The following is a 15,107-nucleotide window of genomic DNA, read 5'->3' as shown; positions in this document are numbered from 1 at the left end:
TATATATATTTTATAAATATATATATAAATATATAAATATATATATTTGTTCATTTAAAATAAAGTTTTTGAAAATATATTGTCGAAATTTTCTTGTCGATAGGCGGGATCCAATTTACTCTACATTACGTCACCTTCGGAGTCAATCGGAGAAATCCCGAGTCAATCCTATTGGCTGTTCTCTCATGGAGCAATCTTCGGAAATTTTCCGACTTTTCAGCAGCCAATAGGATTGACTCGGCATTTCTCCGATTGACTCCGAAGGTGACGTAATGTAGAGTAAATTGGATCCCGCCTATCGACAAGAAAATTTCGACAATATATTTTCAAAAACTTTATTTTAAATGAACAAATTTCCGTATTTCCCAATACATTTTGAAGCTAAAAACTATGTCGAAACTTAGAAAATATATCCAAGTTCATTTATATTTATTAATTTTGCAGTATTTTGTGGTAGTTTTTCAGTTTTTATCGAAGTTTGACATGTATGTATGTGATATATTATTGATAATTGGTGATAAAGTTGCCAACCTTAGGATAAATTAATATATGCTAATCACTGAGTAGCGTGTACGCGCGCGGACCACGAGTGTTGGGCTACCTATGATCTGACCAAGTATAGATTGCCAGTCGCCACATTTTGATGAAAACATCCATCTAGACAATCTAGACAGGAATCGGCCGACTAAAATCGTCGTGTGTGCGCCTAGCTTTATGAAATAAACAAGATTGGATTTTTATATCTACACAAAAAAGGATTATGCATCAAACAACGAAAAGGTATGTACATAAATCTTATAGGTGCTTTAATATAAATATATTTGCATGTGTATCTACATAAATAATATGCAAATATATGTCACATGCGTTGCCATTTGCCTTTGCATTCCGAGCCTATCGGCTTTCTACTTATAAATACTTATGTGCTAAAGCTTGTAATTGCGAATTATCTGACAATATTCTTTAAAATCTTTAAACTTTAACGTTGGACTATGTTTTATATATTTTCACTCCCTGAATGATTTCTATATTGAATATTTCCAGATTGAATTTTGATACGGCATGTCACAACACAATCTCATAATTTATAATTGTACATGTACAATACAAACAAATGGTAGCATACAGGTGAAAATATTTGAAAGTTTCTCATTTGGCTTAGGGTTGTACAAATAGTTTCGTTAATACAACTTTGAACTAAAAAAAACAGGGCTACACAATAGCCCTGAAAATCGTAATGAGCGTGATAACTCTGGATAACTCTAACATTGACATTATCATGATGCTAATAAGCTTAACATTTGCCTTATCATTTGATAATTTTAAGCAAAGCTCTCTTTATTATTGTATGAATGTGTACCAAATGGCACTGAATAGTCACAATGCATATCTATGACTTATATTTATGATGATTCCTCTGATGTAAAGCCATAATATTTAAAAAATATAGCATCTTAACATTGACCTTATCATTATGCTAATTAGCTTAACATTCACCTTATCATTTGATAATTTTGACAAAATTCCCATTATTTTTGTGTAAATGTGTACTAAATGTCACCATATAGTCACAAAACATATCGATGAGCTATATTTATGATGAATCTTCTGATGCAAAGCCAAAATATTTAAAAAATATAACATCTTAACATTGACCTTATCATTATGCTAATTAGCTTAACATTCACCTTATCATTTGATAATTTTGAGCAAAACTCTCTTTATTATTGTATAAATGTGTACCAAATGGCAATAAATAGTCACAATGCATATTGATGACTTATATTGATAATGATTCCTCTGATGTAAAGCCAAAGTATAGAAAAAATATAGCATTTTAACATTGACCTTATCATTATATTTTGTTGTATAATGTTCATTCCCCCCTGGTAAATGGTTCTTTTGCAACAAATAGACTCCTTAAGTAGATAAGTTGAAAATAATGGGAAAATAAAAGTGGCATCTTAACATTCTACTTATCATGTAGTGTGGACGCGGACGGGGACGAGGACGGGGACGGGGACGGGGACGGGGACGGGGACGGGGACGGGGACGGGGACGGGGACGGGGACGGGGACGGGGACGCGGACGCGGACGCCAAGACTATAGCAATAGCTCTCTTGCACTAAAGTGCAGGCGAGCTAACAATGAAAGAGTTTTTGAAACGGTCGGTAGAAAATTTGGGAATATAAGAATGTTTCTACGTACGCAACTCGTACGATAATGGAGGTTCCGATCTACACACCAACTCGTTCAAATTGTGTCTTGGATCGGCTAAGATCTGGTTAAAGTTTCTTACATTCAGATTCCCTTCGTGCGTTTAATGTTTCCAACCCACTTTCGATCAATCATCCTTATAATGTGCGGACGGGTAAACAATTCGAAGAGCTCGTTTTTGGACACGTTCATGCAATCTCATCACTGACTTCAATTGGGAAGAATGAACTCCTGATTTTTTTTAAATCAATATGCAGTTCTTTACATTTTTCTGGTGAAGCGGTAGTGATTTGCCTCAAACTATTCCTGAATATCCGTGACAGCATTCTGGATGTTACTTGGTGCGAATTTCAGCACGGATTCTGATATTGTGACTGTTCAATTCTCCGTCTACTAGAAGATATCAGCAGGGTCATCCCCTCATTTGTGTGTTATCCCCTCATCCGTATCCCTATCTGTGTTTTACCCCAACCCCACACATATATTATACACTTAATGTATGCTCCCGAAGGAAATAGTAAGTTTGTTTTCCCAAGAGTCTGAATGTTGAGACTCGAGGGAAAACAAAACTCATTATTTCCCGAGGTAGTGTACATTAAGTGTTTTGTTATACAGCTGATTCAATTAAGTTTGTGACAGGCAATAGGCAAATGTAAATTGTAAGCGCGAACAGTGTCATGGGTCCAGTGCATTTGACTAACTAATGCATCGACATATTTTGAATGGTTTCGTTAATGGACGCTAATTATTTTATTATGTTATCATTCGACAAAACAATGACACTATGCAAAAAACAGAGTACAAAAGACACATATGAAAAATGCGGTGATTTTGCAATTCCCAAAGGAACATGTGCATTTATCACAATAGTTTGTGGTTGCACTTTGCAGGCGAGCAAACAGTTAGATTGATAAATAGTGCACTTGGTGGATCTCCGTGTTAACGTTTCCTGTTGTTTGAAATTAGCCAACGTAGCGACGAACCGACATCTCTGATATTTGCAAGAAGAAAGCAGCCGCTTGTACAGATAGTCCACAAATATCAGTCAAAAAAATCGCTCTCCATCGCAGGTCTGCGCGCACTGTAAGCACGGGGCATTTTTACGCTACGGTTGATTAGCAGATTTCGGTTAGTCTATAATACAAAACAACGTGTATTCCACATTACCGCTATACAGTATAATAACAGCCTTAAGTTCATCCTCACACTATTCCCACGAGATGATTATATTTATACTCAACAATGCTTTTCCAATAATAACTTCATTCGTTGCATAATTATGCATAAAATGCCATCAATCCCTTCATGCCTCTTGCGCGTGGAATATACATTGGGCTATTGCCTGTCACAAACTTAATTGAATCAGCTGTATAGGTACAAAAACATACGTGTTACACAACAATTCCATTTAAAAAACTTTACCGAACCGTGAACACTTACACGAACCGTGTAATGTTCTGTTTATTATATGGACTAAATTCAGAGTGACAATAATGAGTGACAATTAATATACAGGGTGTCCCAAAAAAAAAGCAACCACTTAAATATGCAGAACATTAATACAGCTCTAAAGTCTAAAGCGCAATAGATAAGTACCTCTGGGAATTGAAAATGGCTCTTAATCCTTCATTTACAATGCTAAAAGTCATTTTAGCTGAACTATGGTGCAAACCCGAACAATATTAATATTCTTGCATATTTAAGTGGTTGCGTTTTTTTTGGGACACCCTGTATGTATATATAAAGCCGAACCAAAAGAGTACAGCCGTACAGCGCAATTAGTGTGATACTCTGATCTCCCTGCTATTTCGAAATATTTTAACATGCCGCTCAAGCAAAAGCCTACATTCAGCTGATTATGCATCTGCGATGAAAATTGAAAAGTGATTTATACAACGATGAATTATTTACCTGTCGTCTTGACAGTGATGAATTTTCAATACGCCTTCAATTAAAGCATGTCTGCGCAAACTCACTCAACTTTGCATAAATAAGATGTTTGCTAGCGAATATTTTGAATAAACTGGCTAGGGCAAATTTTACCCCAAAATATCCCAAACTCGTGTAGGATGTTTCGTAATTAGAGTCTTTTCGTAATTACCAAATTCATGCCCATGCAGTAACAAGCTGGCATTGACGGAAATTCGGCTTGGAGGAAATCGGTGCCGGTGGCTAAGTGTATTAAAATAATCAAATTCATACTAGCAGTAATCACAGATTAGTGATTTGCGTTCGGAATGTGTTGATTTCGGTTAACGATCATTAACAAAAATGTTAACATTAAACGTCACAGGCTCACAGCGTATGTGATTCAAAAGGTTACCCGCAAAATGAGTAAAAATGTCAAAATAGAGCGAGCACATGGTCTCCAGTTACTATGACGACACATCAGAACGAGGCAAATCTGACATGGCAAATCTCGATATGACACGGCTAGGAAGCGTTCTCCTTCGTCGAACGCAATGATTGGCCTATCACAAAGCCGATAACCCGACAAGTAATAAAGACATATAATATTTAAATATTTATACAGAAATCAATTTCCGCAATGCCGCCACTCAGATGGAAGACAGCTGCCAGGCACTGTGTGATTAATACGCAACAAAGCAAAAAAATGACAAGCTTGGTGGTAACTATTACCTTATATCTTTCGGTTCTTTACAATTCTGGAGCCGGAGCAGCTATTAATCAAGCTGAGCAGACAAAAGCCGAGGCTTTCCTCGAGTATTACAACGCTTCAATACTGCAATGGAATAACAAAAGGTTCACAGCTTTGTGGAACGAGGCAACCAACATAACGAAGCACAATCGGGAAGTTACGATCAACACAAGTTTAGAATTTGCAGCATTTGAGACCTCTATGCGTAAAAAGCATCGCAGTTTAATATCAGTCAACTGGAAGAGGATACGGCACGCCAGTTAAAGCTTATCACATTTTCTACTCAATTAAAGAACGCGACCGAACTCAAACAAAAGGAGGGACTAGCAGCTGAAATGAACACCATTTATAGCACAGCAAAAGTAAGTGCAACTCTAAAACAAAACACTTGCCAGCTTGGCTGGTCAAGGTAGTCACTGTTAACTTGTCATAATATCGAGTAATTGAGCTTTGAATATGTACCCTGTGTCTACATGACCGGGAAGTGTATTCAAAATGCTAATTGCCTGGCAGTCTGGAATTTTATAAGCTGAACGTAGCCTTTACGGGTATGGTATAACCATAATTTATTTTTGAAATATTCACAACGCATAACATTATAAATGAACAGCATCAGCACCGCAGCACACTATTCTTGACGTACCTCGGCTCCCCTGGACGTATATATAGTCCAAATTTCGATTTGTGTCTGTTCTTCTGTCTATCACAGATTTCCGGGGGGGGGTTATGGGATGTGGGGGAGCGCTGCATTTTTAATATTTCACCCATATGTTGATAGAAATCGGAAGAAAATTTTTTAAATAGGCCTCTCCAAACGGCTGACTTACATCAAAGTATTAAGTAATGAACATTTTTGCGTTCAATAGGGCTGTTTATTCGAGCGAAAATAAGCCGTTTATTTCGAGAGAAAATAAGCCGCGGCTTAAATAAGTCGTGAATAGCGCGTTTATATTATTCCAAATTGGTCGCATGCAAACACTCGTATAAACGACTCAAATCCGCTGTCACAAGTCCCGGCCGCCAAGACAGTTTTTGCAATGTAAATTGATGCTGAACTCAAATGTTTAATTTAGGATTTGGTCGCCGCGACTTAAATTAGCCGCGGTTTATTTAGGCCCGCCGCGATTTATTTTCGCTCGTATAAATAGCCCTAATATATAGATTGATCAAAAACAACTTTGAATGTCTCACTGCGTCTGCGGCTAAAATAATGTAATTAACCGGTCCCACTAAATACCGCCCGGGAGCGCCCGAGAGTGCCCGGGAGCAGCTGAGAGCGCTCGGAGTACGCAAGGGTGAATAAATCTATGTGTGATCACTTTTGAGGATTTTTGACTTCTTTTTTTCAACAAAAACAATGTTAAAAGTGATTTTCAACCAGCCCCAGCAACGAACACTGCTGAAATGCCGCCCACGCAGGAAGCTATGCGAAACATGATATTTGAGATGTTTTTAACAGCCTTAAATATACATAAAAATGTACAGGAATTGTGGATTATACAAAAATGCACACACCAAACCACGCCAGACTGTACATGTATAAAATATCATGTTATTCATGCCGCAAATGCTATCTGTGAATCAAGTTTATATTATTATATTGTTTCCTCCCATGTGCTTGCCTCCCATTGGGCATTCTGATGAGCAGTTAAAGAATTTTGTGATGGCCAGTTTCTTAGCTTTTTTACCCTCATTTCATCGCTGATTATTACATTCGCAGATCATTAATCGAGACTGCAGGTAAGCAAACATGATCATGTGCCGTTGATCGCAAACATATCTCTGAATAACAACGTGCTCATGCCTTTCGCAGAGCCAGCAAGCAGAGGCTAGGCTAGCCTGCAACGCAGACTATATATTGGGGTATATTATATATAGTCTGCGTTGCAGGCTAAGGCTAGGCGATATAAAGAACAATTACTTGATGATGCAATTTTTGTTTTAACAGAGTTTTTGATATCATTCTTTATTATATGGCACGCGGTCTTGTGACTAAAGGGCGTGCGCTGATTGGTTCTTTGCCGGTCTGGAATCCCCCAACGGTCCAACTCTCATATTTCTGAACAAAAACAAGCTTGCACTTTTATTTTTGACACGAAAAATATCGACGGAGAGTTGACAAAGAAGTGCATTATTTGGTACATGTGGATATTATATTTATTCATCTTTGATTTTTGTTTATATTACTGTATCATTCTTATTTAACGAGTAAAAAACAAAGTTTTGGAAGCCACTTCAGTGCTTGCTTCGCGACTTGCTGGCGAAAGAGCCGGCTAAAATGCTGCAGCGCATTGTATAAATAAATAAAGTAAATACTGTATGCCATATAATAAATCCCTTATTAACCGAATACGTTCGGTCCGTACTGGAAAAATATCAGACCTCGGTCTTTTATGTACGGACCTCGCTATCGCTCAGTCCGTACTGTCAAGACCTCGGTCTGATATTTTTTTAGTACGGACCTCAAATTCGGTTAATAAGTGGTATGTTCTACTCTCCTCAAGTTGGTATTAGGCACGGTAAGTTGCTGTCAGTAAAAGATAATTTTTTGTAAAATTTTATAGATGTATAGATATTTTACCACTTCCGATTTCACTCACTGTATTTGCTGCGCTTTTGGTGGTTTGTCCTTAACAAAGAACATTCAAACAACAAAGCGTTGTATATTTGAAAGACAGTTAGTTTATATTTATTGACATTTATGCGCATTGCCATTCATAATTATTCGCTATTAAATTTACATATTTGTGCGTGCTCTTTGCCCCGGAACTTTGAATTTTATAACACCTGTTGCCAGTGTTGGCTTCTTTATATGCAAAGCATTAAATATTTGAGAGACAGGGCACTCAGTCAACTCAAATTTATCGATATTTATTGTTATTGGTGAATGATAATTGATATTTTCTATTCAGTCTTTGTGTGTGTGCCGTTCTTTGCCCCTCGGATACATACAGTATATACCAATAATACCATTGACATTTGTACAGGATTAATTATAATATACAGCTTCGATTTGACTTGCCGAATTTAGGATAACACGTGTTGGCTTTTTATGGATAGCGTTATATATATTTGAAAAACAGAGCACTCAATCAACTTATATTTATTAATGTTCATCATTATTGATAAATGATAATTTCTATTTAATTTATATATTTGCGTGTGTGTTGATCTTTGCCCCTTGGACTTGAACTCTTAGACTTTGAACCACTAAGTCCACTATATAGCATTGACATTGATTCACCTCCCATTTCACCTGCCGAATTTAGACTTTGGACTTTTACATATAGCTTCAAATACACTTGTTTTATATTTAAAATATTTCAGCATTTTTCATATTCCTGCATGTGTATTGATATATATGCTGCTGGTTTGTTTTATAAACTTATTTGGTGTGTATTTTACATGCCTCGTTTTTTGGTGTGTATTTTACATGCCTCTTGCTTTTTTTAAATAACTAGATTTCAGTGACACAACAACCGTGTTACTATTATGATCACGTGCATTCAAAATAAAACAGCTGGCGAACTTGCACATGCTTCATCTTCGTTCATGAAATCTATTCAGCAAAAACTTAGGCCCAAACAAAGAGAACAATGTATACATAAAATTCCTCATAAACGGTGAACAGTGAATACTTCATTCTCCAAGGCTGTTATCCAACCCGATTTGGCGATTACCCAATTAAGTACTTCTTTCTACAATTCAATCCTGCATGATCATGACTAGGCTTGCTCAAGCGCGTGTTTACAGATATACAATAAAGATGCAATAAAGATGCAATAAAGGCAGCATTCACTATCAGTAGGTAACCTAGTTATTTCATATAGTTATAGTTAAAGGAGTATTAGAGCTATATATTATATATACAGGGTGTCTAAAAAAAACGCAACCACTTAAATATGCAAGAATATTAATATTGTTCAAGTTTGCACCATAGTTCGGCTAAAATGACTTTTAGCATTTTAAATGAAGGATTAAGAGATGCTTATCCATTGCGCTTTAGAGCTGTATTAATGTTCTTGCATATTAAGTGGTTGCGTTTTTTTTTAGACACCCTGTATATTCATACAACATATTTGATTTATAATATTCAAGTTGACTGATTCGAGAGAGTTGGGAAAGTTTTCTTTTATTTTCTGTTTAAGCTAAACGGGCTTGATACAACTGACCCCAGGTTTTTAATCTTTCTCTATAATTATAGCCTCTTAGTTCTCGGTTTGTTAAATGTTTTACATGATTTTACTCTTTTCCTTTGACCCGCTTTCCTAGCTATCTTTGCCGATGATATCATGTTTTTCTTTGCTGGTAGACCTTTTTGAAATATTTTAAATATTTTTTCTTTCTCTTCTTCTGTTTTTGTTTGCGTCCATTGTACATGCTGAACCTGTAGTTTGACCATCCAGGGTGTTAACTCGTAGTTACCTTGGCCATGCAATGCTCTTCTGCAATCTGCCTCTTGCAACATAACAATTTTATGCAGTTTGTCAACAAAGTCAGGCAATTTCATGGTTTTCCAGTTGGCAGATAGTTTGATGACATGGTTCATTGCCTCACACAAATTGTTTTTCTAATCAAAAGGAATCATTCTATGAGATACTCTTGGTTCCATGATTCCCGAATTTTTTCGCAGATTTTCTCAAAATATCCTTTGAATGTAGGAACACGTGTTGAATACTTGTCCAAAAGTTCTAAATATTTTAATTCAAAGTTTTTAACATCATCGCACGTGGTTAGGCTGTCTTTTCCAAAAATTTCTTTCATGACCTTGTTTTTCGTCTTGTCGTTTGCTTCAACTTTATGGGATAAGTAACGGCGGACGTTTTCCTGCAAATGTCTTATGCAGAGTAATTGAATCGAAGATGGGAAACACTGCTTTATATCTTTTGTCAGTGCCGCCTCTTCGTCGGACCCAATGACAAGTCGCAATTGAGTCCCACCAATGTCCATTCCTAATTTACTTTGAAGATGGACAAAAAATCTGTGGTAAGTCTCGTATGAACCGTCCCAATGCAAATAAATTGCCGCAAGCATAATTGGGGAGTTATTCGTCCCTTTTTTTTTAATTATTGTGCTGGTATACACGTGCTTGTCGCGAAACATGCACCAATTAGATTAAAATGTCCTATCTATCCCAAGAACACTTGGATTCCTGGCATTCGACGAATAAAACTGTTTAATATCGTTCAAATTGTCTTCTAAATAAAGTACAACGCATGTGGGTTTCCCTTTGGTTTGCACGATTTCTTGGATAATAGGGTGGCTATGAATGGACACCGCAGAAATTGGTGTTTAAGACGTTTCAACCCGAAAATCTAATCGCTGGTTCACAATTGTGCATTTCTGTATCGCCCTATCAAAGAAAACCTTTTGAATATCTTAAAAAAGTTCAATTTTTCTTCTGAATACGCATTCTGCAATCTTTTGACAGCTCATCATGCACATCTGACCGCTGTGAAATGGCCATTTTGAGGCTTAAAGTATACACAAGGTTATTAATTCAGACGATTCGTTTTTACCGTGAGCAAGCTTCAAATCTTTTGTGCAAGACATATTTTCTTGAATATTTATAAATCTTTTTCCTCACCAAGTTTGAAGTCTAAGTATCGAGAATTGCGGCTAAGCCTATACCAATTTCCGCGGTGTCCTATGAATGTCAGTTAACAACGCCTGTACCTCGTCAGCCACGTTATTCCTGTAAACATGACCTTTTTCAATTCTCTTTTTTTTCCGGTATTCTGTACATGTTTCAAATCTCTCGGTGCAGAACTTGAACTATCAAGTGCAATTTCCTCGAATATTTCACGAGGCCCTTTTATTTCTTGCTGTCATGTCTGCCAACTTTCTTTTAACTGAACATGAAGTGCCGACATAATCGCCAACAGATTTTTTACTGTTCCCGTGCGGTAGATTTTGTTCTGGGTAGTTGCCTACATACTCTATCATACTCTAATATACTAACATTGATTTCTTAATGTTACTCATTTCATCTGGACAACTGCATGAATAGGCGTTAATCATGTTAAAATAATGTAATCGATTATATTGACTATATTATACTATGACTGAATTAAAACAAACCTGTTTTGTTGGTGTAGATGTCTTAAGCTGAGCACTAGTGACCTTCGCATATGTTATGTCGGCTGGCACAATTCCGCTTTTTTTAATTTCTCAGAGTCCGACATAAGCAACGAAACAAAATGGTTTGGAAACCAGGTGATGGCTTTGCCAGGCGATGGCTTTGATACACTGCTCCACATCACCACAATTGGAACAGTGGACGAAGACTTCGCTGGGGTGAATGCGGTATTTAAAATAGGAATTGTCCTGACCATAGCCCAAGCGGATGAATATCGGCCGTTGAATGCACAATCTCTCATTGCCTCTTCGTAATCAGGTGACACATAACTGATCCTGGTATCCTTGTGCTCCTTAATGTGGGTACTTTTTTCGGACACCATCTCAATGCACGTACGAATTTGTAATTCTGTTGCCATCGAAAAGTCACCCTTTGATAGCAATTGACAGCGAATGAAAAAGACAATTCCCGTCACCGGGCACAGCAGCAAGCGCGCGGGAATGCACACGACCTATATAGGAATGTTACAAATATTACGAAAAATTACGAAATGAGGGGCGACTTGACGAAAAAACGAGCGACTTCAGACGAAAACGTAAACAAAACACAATTACACACGAATAATTATAATAACACATAATTTTTACGAATTGTTATAGCGCAACTTTACTTTCTTGTTACAAGCAACTCCGAAAAACTAATTAAACTATATATAAACACAATGCGGATAGTAAAAAACAAATTCCGAATAGACAAGACATCTTGAAAGTCAATAATATACGATTCAAACAAGACACACGTTAAACTGTAAATAGACACGGGTTAGTGAGACTCAGGCCCGTATTCAAAAAGCTCACTCACACTCACACTCATTGAGTGTGACATATAAATTTTGTTAATGCTGATCAATGAGAAAGTTTTCTCTCAATAGATGAAAAGATATAAGGTAAATCACTGAAAATCAAGCCCCTGTTCGGCTGAAAATACCGCCATTGAAACGTTATGGGCAGATTAAGATCTCCCACTCAATGAGTTTGAGTGTGAGTGAGCTTTTTGAATACGGGCCTCAGAGATCGTAAATTTTCGAAAGAATTCAGACAGAATATTATTATTATATGGTATATAGGGGGTATTTTACCGAGAACAAAACACTCGTAGAACTCATACGCCACTACACCCGGGGTACGGTGCACGTTTGGGGATGTTTTTACCAAGATAGCTACATGCGTAATATATATAGCAAGTTTCCAGAATTGCTCCTCGTAGATGCAAGGTACAAGTTACTGGATCTACGATCACCCGTGTACCTTTTACTGTGTGCTAATGGTGATGGCTTTCTTGAGGACCACCACTACCTGATGACTTTAGCGCGAAAATCAACAGAGCATAAGAATTTAAAAGGTGATCTGCGATTTTATGCAGACAATTTAACTCCCTATTCATTCAACTTCGTCGAAAAGCAGTTTAGCTTAATAGATTATTGAACCACAGCCACAGATACTGGAAATGGAACATTTTAATTTTCTTCTTCGACCGGATATCCAGTTGTTTCATCAGCTTTCAAATGTAGCTGCTCATTTTTAAAAAGAATGGGACTCCCTTAGCTTGCAAGCAGGGGCGCCGGAATATCGATAATAACGGGGGCAGATATTCATATATTCGTGTTCGCAGATCGTAAAAACAATTGATTTCAAAAGGAGTTAATAATGCAGAACACGAATATATGAATATCTGCCCCCGTTATTATCGATATTCCGGCGCCCCTGCTTGCAAGCATATATTTAAAGTTAGAACAAGCATTAAACAAACGTTAAAGCATTAAACAAGAACAAGACAAAGTTTGTGGCTATAAATATTTTTTGAAAATGTTAAAATTTTAAGGCGACTGCAAAGAAGATTGAAACGCGAAACTAAATATTTATATTTAAATACAAATTAATTATTCCAATAAAACACATTTCAGGAAAATGTCAATTAGCCCCCCGGATTCTCGAATCTCGTTTGTTTATTTTTTGACCAACGCAGCTGACTAACTTTTATTATTTCAAAAATATTTATTGGGATTCCTATTGAGAAATTTGAAAACTGTTTTAAAGCCTTATATGTACAGGGGTAAAAAATGTGGCCCCCAACAAAATGTGGCACACTTTGTGGTATATTTTCATGATCACTACATGTCAAACAACTGTCTGATTCGCAGCAAATTGTTCAGAAATGCAACCTAAAATTTGAAGAATGAAATAACTAATTAAAAGAATTTGGTTCATGTGTAAAATTTTGCTTTAACGACACTAAATGATATGATACACAGTCCTCTGAACTTTGGATGTTTGTGTGGTAATGAAAATTAATGTACTCAAATCCCACCTATAATAAAGAGTTATACCTACAAATCGTGCGATATATCTACAATTTATTACCTTTTAAACCGCCCATATACACATTTGGATGCAAATGCTGTTTTATCAAGCTGACTGTGTTCTACTCGAGAACGAAAACATTTCTGGGCTGGCTATAGATCAACACTGGGATCAATACTGTTTGGGCAAGCTTATACCATCTGCGGAACATCTAGCTCCAGCAAGTCCATTTGTGATGTGATATGGTCTAAGATATAACTTATTAAGGAAAAATTATACTAAACTACGTTTAAAGCTATATTATTGTTTTTCTGCTTTCCCAATAATTTAAAAATAACAGTTATGTCCTTTCTAAAGTTTCTTTTCATGCTATCAAAGGAAAAATCACAGCCAGAGAATAAGAAAATCAACATCGTAATAGTATATTATTTCATTTAGCAATTAGAAGCCATACAAAACAGTAAACCCTAGTAGTTTCACCCTAATAATTCGCTCCATTACGGATATATTTACTTCAGTGTTTTATGTATCAACCATTCTTTTGCACGACAGAAAGTGGCCTTTTGTTAACTGAACTTGTGAGATTTTTGATAACGTTTAATATTAATTGCAGCATATTTCACATTCCACAGTTCATCCTTTGAGTTGTATGTATTGCTTTCCGTAAATGTTCACTTTGTTTGATGATTGATCACTTATAAACAAAAACCAACAAATGAAATGACCTTGTCATGCATTAATTACCTATTCTTACACTCTCAAGGGCAACTGCAAACATTTACATTACATTAAGAGAAATGTAAGAAATGTGTATTTGCATATAATAACTTGAAACGTAGTATATATGACTTATACTGACTGTCTAATTTGAACTGCCTTTCATAGGTCGGCAATAACTCACTTATGCCTCATTTGGTTAGATTAATGGCAAATTCACGTGACTATGACGAACTTCTTCACAGTTGGTGGGGGTGGCGCAATGAGTCCGGAAGAAAAATGAGACAGATTTACAAGGAATACATAGGTTTAACGAATAAAGGTGCAAAAGAGAATGGTTACACTGACCGTGGGGAAGCGTGGCGTTTGGCTTACGAAGTTGACAACTTTGCTACTTTGGTGGAGCAGTTATGGAAAGAATTGAAGCCATTTTATATAGAAATCCATGCTTATGTGCGGTACAAGTTAGCAAAGGCTTATCCAGGCAAAGTTTCTGAAAAAGATTATATTGAAGCCCACTTGTTGGGAAATATGTGGGCGCAAAACTGGGTGAATATATTCGATATAGTTATGCCTTACGAAAACAAATCCAACCTGGACGTAACGTCGAATTTGAAACTGGATAGTCGGTATAACACTCCTAAGAACCTGACGCGATTGGCTGAATCGTTCTTTGTGTCTCTCGGATTAAAAGAACTGCCTCAAAGTTTTTACGAAAAATCGATGTTACAGAAACCGAAAGATCGCGAAGTAGTATGCCATGCATCAGCGTGGGATTTCAATTTGTACAAGGATGTCAGGTTTTAGAATTATTTCTGTGGTTAGAATGTTCGAGTGCCTTCAATTAATTTAAATTATGATTTTTGCCACTTCACTCGATGCATTGCACCGGCATCGCAAAAGCGTAGATTCGATTCCTGCCGGAGGACCTATAGTGGACTCATTTTTCCATCAACTGTTCCTGGCTTGAATTTGAAGTGTGTATAATACCACTCGAAATTAAGACCCTTTAAACCTCTAGAATATGCCTTTAATTTAGATTCAAATTCATATGCATATTACTAGAAACTTGACT

General features: G+C 36.7%; 1 protein-coding gene across 1 annotated transcript; it reads left to right on the top strand.

Moving 5' to 3' along the window:
* The first annotated feature begins 766 nt into the window (after window positions 1-766).
* Window positions 767-14,946, top strand: LOC114536868 (angiotensin-converting enzyme-like). The gene is made up of 2 exons (XM_028558205.1): window positions 767-780; window positions 14,201-14,946. The coding sequence occupies exon 2, from the start codon at window positions 14,219-14,221 to the stop codon at window positions 14,837-14,839; it is 621 nt and encodes a 206-aa protein (XP_028414006.1). The 5' UTR covers window positions 767-780; window positions 14,201-14,218; the 3' UTR covers window positions 14,840-14,946.
* Window positions 14,947-15,107: the final 161 nt, after the last annotated feature.

This window comes from Dendronephthya gigantea, unplaced genomic scaffold (genome assembly GCF_004324835.1).
Source record: "Dendronephthya gigantea isolate DGI-Jeju-01 unplaced genomic scaffold, DenGig_1.0 000149F, whole genome shotgun sequence".
NCBI classification, from domain to species: domain Eukaryota; kingdom Metazoa; phylum Cnidaria; class Anthozoa; order Malacalcyonacea; family Nephtheidae; genus Dendronephthya; species Dendronephthya gigantea.
Note: the sequence above shows the minus strand (reverse complement) of the source record. Positions and strands in the feature narration are given on the sequence as shown.